A 16,978-nucleotide genomic window follows, 5' to 3' on the forward strand; every position below is an offset into this window, starting at 1 on the left:
TCCACCATGCAAGGGGGTCTGTGTCCAGGTGACATGCAGGGAGGGAGAAATACCTCTCTAACTCTGACTCGGGGTTCTCCTCTTCCTCATATGATGCACCTAAGAGGAAGGCCATGGCACTGCTTTTCTTTGGTTGTTTTGGAGCTGTGACATCGTCCCCGCTCTCCTCATCCTGCTCTTCTTCTCCTCGACTTGCCCTTTCCTTGTCCTTTTCATCTTCAAAAACCGCCTCCATGTGGGTCTTTGCCGCAGCTCACATGTCAGGTGACAGAAACCTGAGCTTCTTGTGTCGGGGGTCGAGGACTGCAGCCACAACAGCAGGCTTTGATGCAGTCATAGTGTCCCACGGGAGGAACCTTTTGGCCAGTGATTCTCGCACAGTGTTCACAAAAGTCGCAACTTTTTCATTACCACCTGATGGCTGCAAATGTTCATTCATCAGGCCGCACACCATCGGGTAGACCACTGAATGTGTGACCGCCTCCTCACCGCAGGTCGCTGTTGTAGCCATCGCCAATGCTTTCAGGACAGGATCCATCTCCTCCATGAGTCTCCAGTAGTCATCTTTTAACTCAAGGTTGCGTGCATCCGCAGGTTTGGTGACAGAGCGGTCTGATAGCACAGCGCAGACAGCCCACCGTTGCTCTGTCAGCCGCTCAGACATTCCATATATAGAATTCCATCGGGTCTTGCAGCACTGTATAAGTGCTTGTTCTTTGACGCACATCTGCTTTTGCTTTACAGCGAGTGCTTGCGTAGCAGTTGTGCTGTGATGAAAATGCGCAACAAAGGTTGGAGCTTGTGCTGGCTTGGTTGGCCTTTACGATATTTATCGTAGACGCACGCGCTTACCCGTCCACTGACATTCCACTCCACCACAACCGTTTCCAACTCCATCTGTAGATTTTCTGCTGTGGGCCTCTCCTCCATATTTTGTGTGGCCAATACATGGGCCTGCATTTGCCACTCCTGGTCTATATAGTGACAGGTTACTGTCATATAAGAAGTCGTGGTCAGGGATGTCCAGCAATCGGTTGTAAGTGCGACATAGATGGTTTGCTCGAGCAGGCGTTTAATTTTGGCCGAGCAATCGTGGTATAGCTTTACAACCCTTGAAGTAACGGTTTTCCTGCTGGGCATTGTGTAGTCTGGCTCAAGAAAACTGATGAGCTTTTTAAACCCTTCATCCTCAGCTACTGACATTGGTTGCATGTCAAGGGCCACCATTTCACCAATTAAGTTGGTGATAGGGTCGCTCCGTCCCTTCTCACACTTCTTTAATGCGAATTGCTGCATGGTCGTCTGTCGTGCCCCAGAACCACTAGCACCGATGTTAGCCCCATCACCGGTCTCGGTTTCCGACCACCTTGTTGGATGTTTCCAGCGCAGATGATTATTCATTGATCCTGTGCTGTTTTTAAAAGCCAAATGTACACCACACAGTGTACATTTGACTTGGTCTCCTTTCTAATTTTTTTCAAAAAACCTCTACGCCGCACTTCGCTGAGTAGTCTTGGCTGCCATCGCAAGTCAAAAGTGAAACTTACTTGTTACGTGCCGTAATGCCCGGTGATCAGTTATCCAACATTTAGCACGTGCATTTGTGAGCACAGTAACGTCGTCAAAGTGGAACATTTGTAGCTTTATTCATCTCTAAATAAATATTATGTGTTATTTTTGATCAGAGATTGAAACAAAACTGAAACATTTTTTATTTTTTAATTTTTTAAATAAAAAAAACAAAAAAAAACGGTTTTCGTTTACTGATTTTTCCTAAACGGTTATGATTTACTAACCGGTTACACGTGTACACGTGCACACCCCTAGTTTGCACATAAGGGTTTAATTGACACTGTTCAGACAGAGGTGGAGATAGAGCTTTGGTTCTTTGGTTACTCTGACTGCCTTGCTCCTTTTGAAAGCAGAAACTCAGTCACAGCTGTTTAACAGCTGCTCTATTATACTGTCTCATTAAGAGTAACATTCAGGCTTTTGTGAGTGCACCAATCTGCGTCCATGGGTGTCCATCGGCTCAACTTTGAAGGGCCCTATCAACCAGGCAGGTGTGTACTGTTTTAGCTGCACACTTACTATATATAGTAACTCTTAAAAAATCTTTTTCAGGTATGTTTTAACGAAAACTCAAAGCCCTTTTTGGGGCATTGTCTCGTGGACTCCTGTAATTAAACATGCACTTATTTCCTCACCCTAATGAGGAGATAGTCCTCTCACTCCTTGAACGCAAAGTGAACCCATTGGGGAAAGTGTAGTTTGTGTACAAGTACATGATGTTGTTGATAGTGTGTGTCTGTGTGTGAGAGAGTTAGAGACAGACAGATAAAAAAGAGGAACAGGAGAGAAGAAGATTTTGTGTATATTTGTATGTGTTTTTGGCAGTAAATCAATATGCTAATGAGGCATGGTCTGTAATCCTCTTAGAGCTAATCTCCCTCAATCCCCCCAGTCCAGGCCTGGGCACTGCTCACGCATAGGCATGCCTGGGTTAACACAACCACACACAAACACATACTTGTACTTGCCACTTCGCATTTACTTCTCAAAAATACAAACACTCTTTCACATTCTCACAAACAAAAAGGCTATCAGTCCCTGGTTTATCATGAATAAGCATGAAAACACCCTGCTTATTTGAAAAATCGATCATTATTTAATGCAATTTTATCCTGCAAATGACTGTGAAATAGAAAAATATGATTGTAGGTAAATCTATGACTATGTCTTTTTTTTATGTGGCCAAGTGCCTGCTCATTAATTCTCAGTCATTCAGATTCTCCTCCACTATGTAGTGTTTGAGCCATAGGGAGACCATAGTATGGTCTTTTCTAGGCTCATCTTTGCCCTGACTGTGTGTCATAAAAACCAAGGTGAACTTTGCTTTCTCCGACATTGGCTGCCTGTGTGCAGCACGAATACTGATAACCTGCCTATGTCAAAGGTAGTTTTGTTATTTGTGCACATGCATGTTCTGTAAATGTTCCCTTTTTTTGGTGTCAGACAGTACAAGCGGTGGTCAGACGACTGTTTTTCTTAGTGTTGCCATGGTGATGGAGCAAAAGGCCGTTCTGAGATGTTATCTATGAAAACCTTGTGTGCGTGCATGTACTGTATGCGTACTTCAGTGAAGCAGATTGCATTTGGCAGCAGACTCAAAGAGGATGTTCAAGCAGAGGTAGTCGCCTCAACCTGTGTGTGTGTGTGTGTGTGTGTGTGTGTGTGTGTGTGTGTGTGTGTGTGTGTGTGTGTGTGTGTGTGTGTGTGTGTGTGTGTGTGTGTGTGTGTGTGTGTGTGTGTGTGTGTGTGCGCGCGCGCGTGCGTGTATCACTTGTGTGTCACCATTAACTCATATCTGATATGTTATAATATATATTCAAGCAGAACTAAAAACGAATGCTCAGTGAAGAAATGCACACATGCAAACACACACTGGGAAACTCAACAACATACACAAAGAGCCTGGCCTCTCAACACCAGAGGGCTGACAAGGTATTCTTCTGTTATGTGTGGTTAATACTGCTGCATACAGTACTCAGTATGCACAGCACATCACCCTCCTAATCTCTCACACGCTCTCTCTCTCTCTGTGTCTTCCTCTGATGGCTCTCTCCCTTTTTCCACCATTGCCTCCTGCCTGCTCTGCTTCTTTTCTCCTTTTTTTAAAAGCCTATTCATCAACCTCCCAATGGATTGCTACTTACTAGCATTTCCAGCGATGTCTTTTACTTTTATTTTGCCTCTTCTCAACCCTTGATGTACCCTCTCTGTGCAGTAGATAAAGTCATTTTGACTGCAAAGAAGCATATCAACTTTACATCAAATGTTGCATACAATTTACTCATTTCTTTCACACCTTTTATTCTCTTCCAATCTGTTTACATATTCTTTGCAGGTATGAAAGAGCTTTCCCCACCTCCACTGAACCTGCGGCGCCTCTACGCTGAGACATTGGAATGGGAGCCAGTGTTGATCATCATCTCCCCAGGGGCAGACCCATCCCAGGAGCTTGCTGAACTAGCAGCTGAAACTGTGGGCAGGGAAAACTATCATGAGGTAGAGAATAACAAGAATAAATGAGTGAAGAGATATTATATTAGTAAGTGCAAGGCTGTATTATCAACATCATACCTAGATCTGCTGAATGTGATTCAGCTTCCTGAACATTGAGTTGAAACACAGTTTTGAGGCACAGGGCTTCATTGTATTAGCCACTAGAGTTCATTCTACAGTCCTTCATACCTGCTGTTTTTTTGTTTTATTTATTTGTTTAATACATCCTTTTAAGAACAATTTAAGCAAAACCCACTAAAGCAACAATATGTAACTTTTCCACCTTAAAATATCGCTTCAAAGTCGATCTAATAGTACATTAATAATTGTATTGTTACTGTTTGATATAATGGCTGAGGAAGAGGACGGTGACGGATTAAGCTAAGAAGAGAAAAAAAAGATAGTGACTGAGACTTGAGTAAATATTGGAGAGGCTTTTACACTTTGGTGAGAGCTTCAAGAAACAATGGCTGAATAGCTGAATAGCTGAATGTCCGATGCAGACTTTACTATGTCAATACACTGTGTGATTTACAACAGTGCAGTAGCACTCAGAGACTTTCAGTGAGCGCCAAAGTTGCACTAAACTTTCTCCGTAATGTTGCTTTAAAAAAAAAAAATCATCTTTTTTTTTATATGTAGTCAGCAACTAATATTTAGCTTTAGTAGCATATGTCAAATACTCTCAAAATGTTTTAAAATGACTCACAAGAAACCTTGCTGAACACTTATGTTCCAAATTTGTAGGATGCCATATACTTCTCTCAAAATGCTTGCTTTTTACCTTTAATATTATTATAAAAAGTGTGCAACCCTTCCAAAAATCAGCGAGATGTTTAGAGAGTTTAGATTAATTTAGGTGTCTAATGCAATATGAAAAAATGTAACCACAATTACAACCAACTACATAAACAAGTGAACCTATATAAGAGATTCAAAAGATCAGCAAAATCCCACTCCTTGGGTTATGGTAGATACACTTACCCTCAGACTGATAAGTTGTGACTTAGTGGCTTCAATTTGGGAACTCTTTTGTTGAATATTACATTTGCAGTCTCACTTTGCAAGTATTTCATTCCTGTGACTCAGGAGAAAAGTGAATTAAAATATCAAATCAGATTATCTAGCCCTCTTTCTTCTGAAAGATTACAATACAGAATCAAATTTTCCATTCCACTGCTTCTGTTTCTCGCCCCCCACCTCATGTCCCCCTTCTACTCTGTCTAGATCTCCATGGGTCAGGGACAGGCTGATGTGGCCTTAGCTACACTCAGAGAATGTTCCCGAAACGGAGACTGGCTTTGCCTAAAAAACCTTCATCTCGTCACTGCGTGGCTGCCCCTCTTGGAAAAGGTAAGTACTCTGTTTGTAAGAGTCTTTTTGTGTTGTAAGACTAAACAATCTTTTACATACTAATTTCAAGCTTTTGTAAAACAAAAAAGGTCAAATGTACCTTTAAAACATGACTTAAATTGCTTAAATCATGACTGTAGTTTGCATATCTACAGCTATATTTTTGAAAATGAAGAAGAAGACACTTAAACAAGTAATCTGGACATGGCGCTCCTATTTCATTTGCTCTGTAACTTTTAATTTAAAAAATGAAGAGGCTGTTTTCTGATTTGTAGATATGTGGGAAGATGTGGCTTTTCACCATTTGCTTACAGTCACAGAGTGGTTTACAGCCCATCTCAGAAATGTCTTCTTTACCACTTTCCATCCCTCAAACTCATAGGGATGGAAAAACATGATCACATGTCCCTCTTAAACCCAAAGAATGCTAGATGTCTGGACGTATCCAGGTGCTCTGTCACTGTTGTATGCCATATTTGCCTGGAGGACACAGCTGTTTGCAGTGATGGCTTGTATTTCGGGTCTGTGTGAATACCCTCGTGTGTGTGTAAGTGTAGAGGTGTTAGTACATGTGTGCCCTTGGGTTAGCCAGATAACCCTCCTGTCCTGAGTTGGCTGTGCACCTGACTACAACCATACCTCATTATCTTCTATTTTGTCCTGCTCTGCTCCCCTCCCCTCCCCTCACTTGTCTATCTCTCCTAGTCTTTAACTTTGTATTGTCCTTTTATTCTACTCTGCTACCCCTTCACTCCTTGTGTAATCCAAACTCTCTTCCCGTCTGTCTGTCTTTCGCTCACTGTTTCTTTGTCTCGCTCCCTGCCCAGCAACCGATGAGGTTGAGCTCTCTGCAGTCGAGCTTGAAATGAAAAACTGACGCAACGAGGGGAACGAGGGAGGCAGGGAACATAAGAAAGAAAGAATGAAGACACAGTAGATGCGAAAGGGGGTCGAAGTACAGGGGAAGATATCAAGTGAGCCTCAGCAAGCAGGTGGAAATTCTACCAAGATTGTTTTAGTTTCTTCCTCTTTCCTCGTTTCTGTATCTGTGACCATCTGTTCTGTCTTACTGTATCTCTCAATGTAGTTTCTAATATTCTCAGACTTCTCTTTACCATCTGTCTCTCAACTCCCTCCCCCCCTTCACTTCACCAGTTGGTCATTTAGAGGGAAGCAAAAGTAGGGAATGGACGCAGAGAAGCAGAGCGGTCAGTGTTCATAATTGAAGTTGGCAGTGCAGATGTCCTCTCATCCCTGTCTGCTCATATTCTTCCACTTGTGCTGTTTTCTATCTCTCATTTTTCACATCACCCACTCCATCCATCAACTTATGTTCATATCATTTGATCAAATAGTGTTCTGTATGTATCAATTTAAACATTTTGTTATTCATTGAAAGAATAACAAATACGTCATCATCTCTCTGAATAATGTTTATTGTAATACAATCAGTTTTAACTGGCTCACTATTGAGGAACAACTGCAATCCTGAGTTTCTGTGTCGTATGATTATATAATGTGCAAACACAGATATCCATTTGGAAAATGTGTGTGTGAATCAACCTGTTGAGCTTCAGTATTTTTATGACTATGATACACTAACAGTCAAAGATATATGTGGTTTCTCTCTGCTCTGTTTATTTCCCTGCTCTTTCTGTGTTACCCATCTTCCCCCTGTTCGTTGTTAAATATTTCTATTCCACTACCTCTTGGAAAACTATAATCTGTTCAGACACACACACACACACACACACACACACACACACACACACAGTATGAGAGAAAGTGGAGTTTTCTTCGATGGCTGTCAGTTCCAGTGTTCTTTGATCTTCGGCTAACATGTGTGCTGTCATGTGGATGAATTAGGTTCTAAATGATGCAGAAACACATCGATTGCAATTCAATATATGTGTGTTTTACGGTTGTGTACTTGTGTGCTGTTGTGTACGTGTGTGAGTACCCAATCAGATGACATAAGACCCTAAGGTGCCTGCATGCTATTTTTAACCACAAGTGTTTGAGAAAAATAGAAAGAGAGGGGAAAAGAATGTCAGAAGAAAAGTGAGAGACAGGGACAGGGAAGGAAGATTGAAAAGAACAGATGCCAAAAGAGAGGGGGACAGAAATGTAGAAGTAAGGTGATTGGTATGTCATTCTGGACCATCTGTAACCATGCAATGGTTTTATAAAGTAGAAGTTAACAGTTCTTTTTGGACAACATACGGGTTGGATGAATTTATCAACATATCTTGGCAAGGAAAATATATGAAAAAATGTTTGCTGTAAGAGGTCATTTTGTGAAATTGGTACTAATTTTCGAGGAATCTGGATTGTTTAAAGACATGGGTATAAAGGTTTGCCGCAACTGCATTTTATGAAGTGTTAAGTTATTTCTCTCTTGTGAACTTAGTGGTTACAGCTTTTGGATATTAGCCCTCTGCATGTAGATCAAATGTTAGAAATGTTAGCTCATGTCACCTCTAATCCTTCCAACTGATGAACAAGATTTAAGTATCTTTTAGTTCAGTATATTTCTGTCATAGATGTGAAGCTTACCATGCAGCCTCATACTATTGAACAAGTAGTCTTGTGTTGTGTTACTCTGATATGATCTGTAAATGTGTTTAATACTGTACATGTCCTCTCCTTCTTTCACAGGAGCTTAATGTCCTGAAGCCGAAAGCAGGCTTCCGTCTCTGGCTGACAGCAGAAGTTCACCCCAGATTTCCTCCCATACTGTTGCAGTCCAGCCTGAAGATCACCTATGAGGTACTCACACACATTTATAACCACAAATAAACAGGTATAGAGACAGTAACACCATTATTCTTATGAAGTAGCTCACAGTGAAGTATACGGCTAGGTAGCATTGACCATACAAATATCAATCATTAACCCTGCAGTTGTTGTTTTCACACATAGTCATTCATCCCTATTGTTTTTCCCTACATAGTGTTAAAGCGTCTACATTTACTTCACCAACTATGAACTGTTGGTGAATTTCTATGAGATGTTTGTCTGATCATCAGTAATGATGATGGGCTGTAGGCTACATTACAAGTGCATATTCACAATACTGGCATTTTTTGTTTTTTTTCAAGTGTCATACAGTCACAAGACATTTTAAATGGATTCCAACGCAATGCAGAGACATATATATACTGAAGACGCAGAAGCCTGCAGCATGTGTGTTAGTGATGCATGGTTTAATGCTCAGTGTGTTTCTGATGAAAGTTGTGCTTAAGGGGTTAAATGCTTCAGCAGCCAAGCATGCTGCACAAACAGCCTCTCTCCCTCTATCGGTCTGTCCATCTTTTTTTTCTCGCAGACACACTTACTTTCTTTCATGTGTGGACTTTTACTGACAAACCTTAGATGTATGCACTCACCCTCAGCCCATCCCCAGTGATAACCTCTGCAATGTGCTAACGTATATTTGGAGTGCTGGACCTTTAAGTTTCAGAGCTGATTTATCCCTTTACAGTCAAACAATCGATTGTTTTGTTTCTGTTACTTTTTACCATGAACAGCTGTGTATTTGTAATATAATTTCTCAGAGCTGATCTGCAAAATTGTAGCTGGGACTTATCAAGAAATGTTCAATTTATTCTTGTAAATAATTTGTTCTAGTGTTGGTACAAATGGACATGTGAACTTGCATAACATTGAGTACCACATCCACCACACAACCACAAAAGTTACTCCACCGTTTCCATATCCAACAGCCACTTTCAAAGTGTCATTTCATCAGACTTGGAGTGCATATCAACATCTCAAAATTCTCATTGAGCAAACATTAAATTATATGTATGTAATTTCCTAGGAGATATGGATGCAGTAGTTTCACGTGAGGAAAAAAAGGAGAAACAAATACAATTCAGACTGACTAGGAAAGTACCATGTGAAAACTGGGCACCTTTCCGGGTAGCATATGCAGAGATTTTGTCCATTTTGGCAAATTTAGTACATATGCTATTACTGGCTGTGCATATCATCAAAACCCCCAGATGGTGGTAGCAAATGTTCAGCTGATAATGTGGGAAATAATGTGTGCTCATTGTTTGTGTTATAAATGAAGGATTTTATTGCAAGAGGAATCAGATATAAAGAGAACTGACTCGTGTCGCAAAATTTACTATTGAAGTAAAGTACGGTAATAAATGTGAATATGGCACAGCCCCAACAGAAACTGACTACACACTGTTTAATCAGTTTGTTTTGAAACACTTGTTGTGAATCCTGGATCCCAGCTAGAAGTGACTTCAAAGAAAAATAAGTATTTTGCATAACATTCATGTTACCTGTGCTCTTAATATGATTTATTCTCTCTGCCTGTGGTCATTTAGTGCCTTTGTGATTTTAGATCAGTCTGTTTTTTATTATTCAAAATTATTACAAGAATTGTGTAATCTCAGCAATCTCAACAGAAGGCAAAACCACAGCAGTGCCTCTTTTTTGTCTCATATCAACTTACTTTGCAGTTCTTAAGTTAGATGCATACCTTTGCCTTGCTGTTTTTTGTGACTGTGACCTTTGCAATTTGAACTTATAATGAACTTCGATTGTCCCAAAAGAATCCATCTACATAGAAGCCACTTCCTCCCCTTTGCCTTATTTTTTTTGTCTTTCTCATGTCCAGGCTCCTCCTGGGTTGAAGAAGAATCTGCTGAGGACATATGAGTCTTGGACTCCAGAGCAGATCAGTAAAGGTTTGCTCCTCTCCTCTCTTCCTAAAATATTTTATGAAGTCAGTTAGTTGTCAAATTTTCTTATTTTCCTCTTCTAAGCAATGATGGAAGTCTTTTGAATGATGCCACTTATGATTACATAAATCTGTTTTTATTCTGAAGACACGATTAACAGTACAGTATGTAAGCTAACGACAGCATGTAGCTAACAAGCTGGCCCCAGGCTAAAACACATTTGTACTTAGTTTGTATCGACGATAAAAGGTAGAGTTAACATGTTCAACAATAAATTGGATGTATGCTGTTATAACAGTGATAATTATCAAGGCATGTTTTTTTGGCTCAGGCTATGAGTCCTGTGAAGAATGAAATCTGGGGAAGCTTGCAAGTTCTAAGACATGTAATGAACAGTAGGATACAACAAAAAAACACTTTCAAAAAGGTCTAAACCATCCAAATTAGTATGCAATTGTGACATACTGTTGCTGGTTTTTGTTTAGGAGGCATCCTGGCCAGAGCTCAGTCTTTGTTCTGTCTGGCCTGGTTCCACGCTGTCTGCCAAGAGAGACGTAACTACATACCACAGGTAAGATACTAAAACACCTAATATGGATCGAATTTTGTCATGCTTCTGCAATTTCATCTTGGGACAATGGTTAATGGACTTGAGTGCTTTTTACACCGCAGGTCACACTTACACAACCATTCACACCCATTCAAACACTGATGGCAAAGGCTGCTATGTAAAGTGACCATCAATATTCACTAATGCATTCATACGCATTAAGTATGAGCACCGGGATCAACTCGGGGTTAAGTGTCTTGCCCAAGGACACATCAACAGGTGGCTGCAGGAGCTGGGGATCAAACTGCAACCTTTTATTTAGGAGTAGACCAACTCTACCACTGCTCCACAGCTGCCCCAAAGTAATTAGGATAGCAAAGGTTCTTTACAATTTCATTTCAAAGATGGGAACTACAGTCCTTGCATAAATGTTGGCACAGTCTTAATATCCTTGCCAAAAGATTTGTTTTCTCACACACATTATGTGGCCTCTTTTTCCCACTAGCTCAACATAACTACTGAAAATTCTGTACATATTTTTTCTAAGCCACTTGATGACCAGTAAAAAAAATCATACAGATTAATATCCAAAGGGAGGAAGTTATGATGACATAAAAGTCCTCGTCAACACATGGACACCCACAGAAAGGATACAATGAAAATAGCCAAGTGATCAGTTTCTTTGTTCTTACTGAGCAGCATAGTGTCTGCTCTTTGTGCTGGGTCTCTGTCAGACACATTGTACTCTTCAGGCACACAGCTTGTAAATCAGGGGTTTGCGTGTCAACTGAAAATGTATTTAATTGACCCACTTGCTGAATGTGACAAAATCACTTGCATCACTTGTATTTCCCTCAGCATCAATTAAGTATCTATCCATCGATCGATCGATAGATCTATCTATCTACTGTTTTTTAAACCGAAGTGTAGCTCTGCTGTAACAGTCTCATAGAAAGGCAAGTTTATTTATTTAACACATTCTATACAAAAAGGCAACTCAATGTGCTTTACACGAAAAAAGGAACGTCCAAAGGAAGATCAAGACAACATGCTTAAATAACTAAAATATTTAAATATCAGAATAAAGTTAAAATACTGAGTCCAAAAATACATATACAAGGAGATACATTTAAAAGAAATATAAAAATAAATTATAAGAGGGTGCAGTACTCCCAGATAACATACTAATTACTCTCAGTGCTGTAAGTGCTAATTAAAACTTCAGTACGATACAAATAATAAATAAAAATACAGGTTTTGAGGCACATGAAATCAGAGATGATTTTAACCTGCAGAATTTAATAATGTTGAAAATTGAAGTATAGCTAGTCTACACTGGCACTTTATTCTATTTACAAGCAGCGTAGTGGCTAAATGCTGCTTCACCATGTTTTGTTTGGACTCTTGGTTGAAGAAGCTGACGTGAGGGGTATACCTTGACGCAAGCCAAACATACCCAGGCTTCCTTTGAGAAAGCTGGGTCGACAAAACTGGGAGTTAGTGCAGAGAAAATAATTTTGACCCTAATCAGTCTGGCCACTCTACTGAGACTACATTACTGTTGGTAACACAATCGCTGCATTTGGCTAGAGCTGCTGGTCAGTCCTATTGCTGCTAGATCTGTCAGCTGTCTTTGGCACAGTGAACCACCAAATCCTCCACTTCACACTCGTGGTATCTCAGGATCTGCCCTCTGCTGGTTAAACCTACCTCACAGGGAGATCTTTTAGAGTATTTAATAAAGGAGAAGTCCAAAGCGCAAAATTTGTCTCCAGCAGTTTGGATTGGAGTGCCTCAAGGGTCAGTGCTTGGTCCCCCTTCTGTTCTCAATATACACCATCCAACCTGGTGCAAAAATCCTCTCCTCTGGTTTCTCATACCACTGCTATGCTGACGACACCTAGCTCTTTCTGTCATTCCCGCCAAATGACATTACAGTCTCAGCAAGAATTGTATTATGCCTGGCTGATACCTTTAAATGGATGATGAATGTCACAAACATCAGGTCACTTCACTTCACTTCACTTATCCCTCCACTGGCTCCCAGTTGCTCCTCACATTCAATTTTAAACTCTGTGGCTCGCTTACAACAATGACAAAATGGCTCATCCTTACTTAAACTCTCTTATCTAGGTGTACACTTACTCCTGTCCACTCAATCTGCCAATGAAAGGCTCCTGGTCCTACCTTCACAACAGGGCCCTAAGTGTCTGACTAGACTCTTCTTCTCTGTGGGCCCCTGTTGGTGGAATGAATTACCAAAATCCTTTCTATTTGCAGCCTCTTTCCAGCTTTAAGAATAAACTAAAGTCCCAGCTCTTTTCATGAACACCTACACACATAATGATAGTGATGGGACTGCCGATGGTAATGATGATGATGATGATAATGATGACGATATGAAAAATATAAACCCTTCAAAAGAAAAACTGTGTCCAACTTAAAGCTGACTTAAAGCTCTTTGTTTGCAACGTTGTTCTCTCCTTTCTAGATCCTTGCTTGTGTTGTACTGTCTCTCAGATGTACTTTACTTTGGAAAAAAGCCCCTGCTCAATGAAATGTAGAATTCAGGAGTCAGCTTTAAAAATCTGTTGCATAATTGGTAGCATGCAAGTGTTTGCCAGAGTCTCAAAATGCACTGGGACTCATTTGTTTCTCTATGTATCATCGTAATGCCAATGCTAAAAGTCAGCAGTTACAGAAACACTGCATCTATTTTTGTCTACTGACCAACACACACAAAACCCAAAACAAATTTCTTTTAACTTACTTCCAACCTGGACTGCTGTGTCTCTTTTGTCCTCTTCAAGTCACTGAATCTCTGATAAGTGTTTTCATTTGAGAGGGTAATGTTGTTCCTCAAGAACACAATTGCCTAATAGCTCAAACAGTCACAGATCTGTTCATCTGCTCCAGTATCGATGAATCCCTACTTATCGGTACTTCATCTGCTTTTCTCCTGCCTTTGGTAATTTTATTATCTCTGTTTTCAATATGTTTTCATGTCTGTTTAGAGATCACTTTGTTTAGAAAAACAGAGGAATATATGCTCAGCGTGAAAAGAAAAAAAATGTTAAAGGTAAGATAGAGAGAAGAATAAAGATAAAAACAGAGACAGAGGCAGGTCTTCACATGCTGGGTTGTGTGTGACAAACAGAGCATAAATAGATATTAAGGTTTCTGTCTGTTGGACATGAAAGAACAAAAAGTGGTAATGTATGTCTTGTGAACAAGTAACCTGGTAGCACACTGTCCAAAGTGCATACCAAATTACTGGGAATATAAAGATGATTAAGCAAATACATGCACACAAAACGCACATTTGCAGTCATATTTATTAGATCCATACATAGAATCATTCAGAGTAAGCAGCAAATTGTATGTCTGTGAATCAAATGCTTACAAGAGCACAATCAATCTCACATTTAAACATTTAAACAAATTAATAAAAGCTCTAGGCTCATGCCCTGAAACAGTCTGTAAATACACACTCAAGCAAACATTCCAGAACAACACAAATTGAAAGATTTACTTAACATGCCTACACAGTTCTCTTTCATCCACCACCAGCATCAGTGGGCAGATTAAAACTGCTGATTGAAAAGCAGTGAAGTGCAACAAACACACATAAAAAAGACTGCCCTGTCACTCCATTATGATTCAACACCTTTGTAACTTTTTGTCTTTCTCAGACTGTTAATGTTGTTCTACTATTTTTGTGTTAAACTGTGGCTGCCCTTTTGTGCACAGACTTTTCTCCCCTCTCTGAAACCTCAGTGCTAAATGTTTTTACTCTTAAACCATTGTAGCCTCCACACAACAGCTAATGGAGATATTACTTCCAGCAAGTTAATAAGGGAGTCCATATTGGGGCTGTATCTCTAAACCTTTGTAGTCCTGAATATATATGAAAAGCAAAACAATGGATGTTGGTTGGTGTCTTGCCTCAGTTATTCCTGATATGCTCAATAAATAGTTTCCCTGAAAATCAGAGCCACAATAGTTATTTAGTTTGTTTATCTTTACTGATCAGGATTTAGCTATATTTACTCTTCTGTGTTTCTGTGACTTTGATCGTTGGGGTAGAGCTACACTCACACACTTTTTTGTAGAAGATTAATATGAAAAAAAAAGAATATGTGTGAGAGATGATACTTTTTACATTGATGTGTGATTCTGAATGCCATCTGTCACTGTTTGGTTGACACATTCTGAAAGTAATACTGGTACTTGAAACATGGTGTCTGTCTTACAGGTTCTACTACAAATGTCTTGCAATTTTTTTGTCCTTTATTCCTCTTTCTTTGCTTCACCCAGGGTTGGACGAAGTTCTACGAATTTTCTTTGTCGGACCTCCGTGCTGGCTTTGAAATCATCGACAGGCTTTTTGAAGGTAGGAAGGCTGATAACGATCACTACAGTGTAGTAGGAAGCTCTGCTTATCTGCTCTGCAACACATGCCAGTTATGACTGGAATCTGTTGATTCTTAGATCTATTTCCTCTTTTATGTACACTTCCCTTGATAGAGTATGACATTGACAGCTCAGCATTTGCATTTCAATGCTGAGTATATACTAGGCCATTTGTTATGTCGCTGCCTTTCTGTATGCATGCTGGTGTTCTTTTGTTCTGTGTCTGCCGATGATCCATTTTTAAGCCTATGTTCTTTTTGTTGTCTTTATATCACCAAGGAGGTAAACCTTTCCAGTGGGAGTTTGTCCATGGCCTGTTGGAGAGTGCCATTTATGGTGGACGCATTGACAACCCCTCTGACCTCCGTATCTTACGCTCCTACCTGGAGCAGTTTTTCTCTGCACATCTCCTCTCGTCCTCCTTCTCAGCTGGTCAGCGAAAGAGCAGAGGAGGAACACGCTTCTTCCCAACTCAGATCAGCCTCCCAAACTCCTGCTCCATATTGGTAGGGTGTCTTTGTGACCGAGTGGTAAAACACAGTCAGCAAGCATGCATTTACATAAACAATTAAATTGCAGACATAGGGGATGCATGTGGGACTCTTAAATAAGTTAAAGAAGATAGTTGTTTTGCTACAGAAACCGGAACAGATGTATATTTGTTCTGTACTTTGAAGCTTAAGCTGCTTTGTAATGTAATCAAACCCTGATAGTTTAAGGCACGCTGGGGGAGAAGCAAGAATAAGCTCCATTTGAAGGTGGTTTATAAAGTAGCCACAACAAATAAAATCAGTTTGCCTCAAGTAAGCACCATTTTTATTCTATCTATTGCTTTGAATTGTTTTAATGAAGCTGAGTAAACCATCTTTGGAAATCTGTGAATTTGAAGTCCTTCTTAAATAATAGTATACCGTAGAGCTATTAAAAGACCATTTACGATACAAAAGTAGTCTAACAGTAGTCTTTATTTTACGCTATTTAGAGCAAGTTCACTAGTAGCGTACACGATTTTACTCTAGTATCACAAGGGCTTTGCAGTTCTCAGTTGTCTCAGTCTCTCTCCAGATTTCTCATGTAGGTACAATTCTGTGTGTGACCTGTTTGTGACTCTGTGCCTTTCCAGGACTACCGCAGCGTCATAGAGAATCTCCCTGAGGACGACAGACCCGCATTCTTTGGTCTGCCTGCCAACATCGAGAGATCCTCTCAGAGAATTATCAGCTCCCAGGTGCGCCCACACACTCACAATCATACACACAAAGCCACCTGCTTATTCCCACAAGCACACAGCACCATCAACACAGCCTCCATCTCTACCCCACACATACAGGAATACAAACGCAGAAGCACATACTCACATTTAATCCCATTCACACAGAAAAATGTATAGGTGTGTACTGTGTTTAACTGACATATACATTTAAGAATTCTCAAAAGCATATTCATCAGGAAAGATACACTGTTTATGCAAATTAAAGCAGACAGATTCACATACATGCCAGAACAAAAAGAGATAACACACACGCTCACAGAGGACCTGGTATTGAATTAAAATGTGGAGACTTGGAGCATTTGTGTCACTCAGAAACAGAACTCTCACTTACCACTACAGATTCTCTCTGGTCACATGTGCCTCTCAGGTGCAATCAGACTAAAAGACAAAGAATGTTCTTATTTTGCTTTATGTCCAAATTTGACTGCTAGGAAATCTTGGCAGTCTTTTTAAATGCTGTGATTGGCCAGTCCTCCCGTAGAATATATATCTGCTGTAGGCAGTGTTGGTGATAACGCGTTAGAAAGTAATCCATTAGAGTACTCAGATTCCTTTTTTGTAGTGACGAGTAGCGTAATAAGTTAGTTCCGCAAATTAAGTAATCAGTTAATAGTTACTTTT

General features: G+C 40.1%; 1 protein-coding gene across 1 annotated transcript in view; it reads left to right on the plus strand.

Annotated features, from left to right (window-relative positions):
• Positions 1–16,978, plus strand: part of dync2h1 (dynein cytoplasmic 2 heavy chain 1) — a 143,070-nt gene that overhangs the window by 108,856 nt on the left and 17,236 nt on the right. The window contains exons 82-89 of the mRNA XM_061046384.1: positions 3,908–4,068; positions 5,293–5,418; positions 8,077–8,187; positions 10,058–10,127; positions 10,607–10,692; positions 14,989–15,064; positions 15,364–15,590; positions 16,208–16,312. Of these exons, the coding sequence (XP_060902367.1) occupies positions 3,908–4,068; positions 5,293–5,418; positions 8,077–8,187; positions 10,058–10,127; positions 10,607–10,692; positions 14,989–15,064; positions 15,364–15,590; positions 16,208–16,312 (962 nt within the window). The remainder of the gene's footprint in view (positions 1–3,907; positions 4,069–5,292; positions 5,419–8,076; positions 8,188–10,057; positions 10,128–10,606; positions 10,693–14,988; positions 15,065–15,363; positions 15,591–16,207; positions 16,313–16,978) is intronic.

The sequence above is a fragment of the Labrus mixtus genome, chromosome 9 (assembly GCF_963584025.1).
Source record: "Labrus mixtus chromosome 9, fLabMix1.1, whole genome shotgun sequence".
Classification (NCBI taxonomy): Eukaryota; Metazoa; Chordata; class Actinopteri; order Labriformes; family Labridae; genus Labrus; species Labrus mixtus.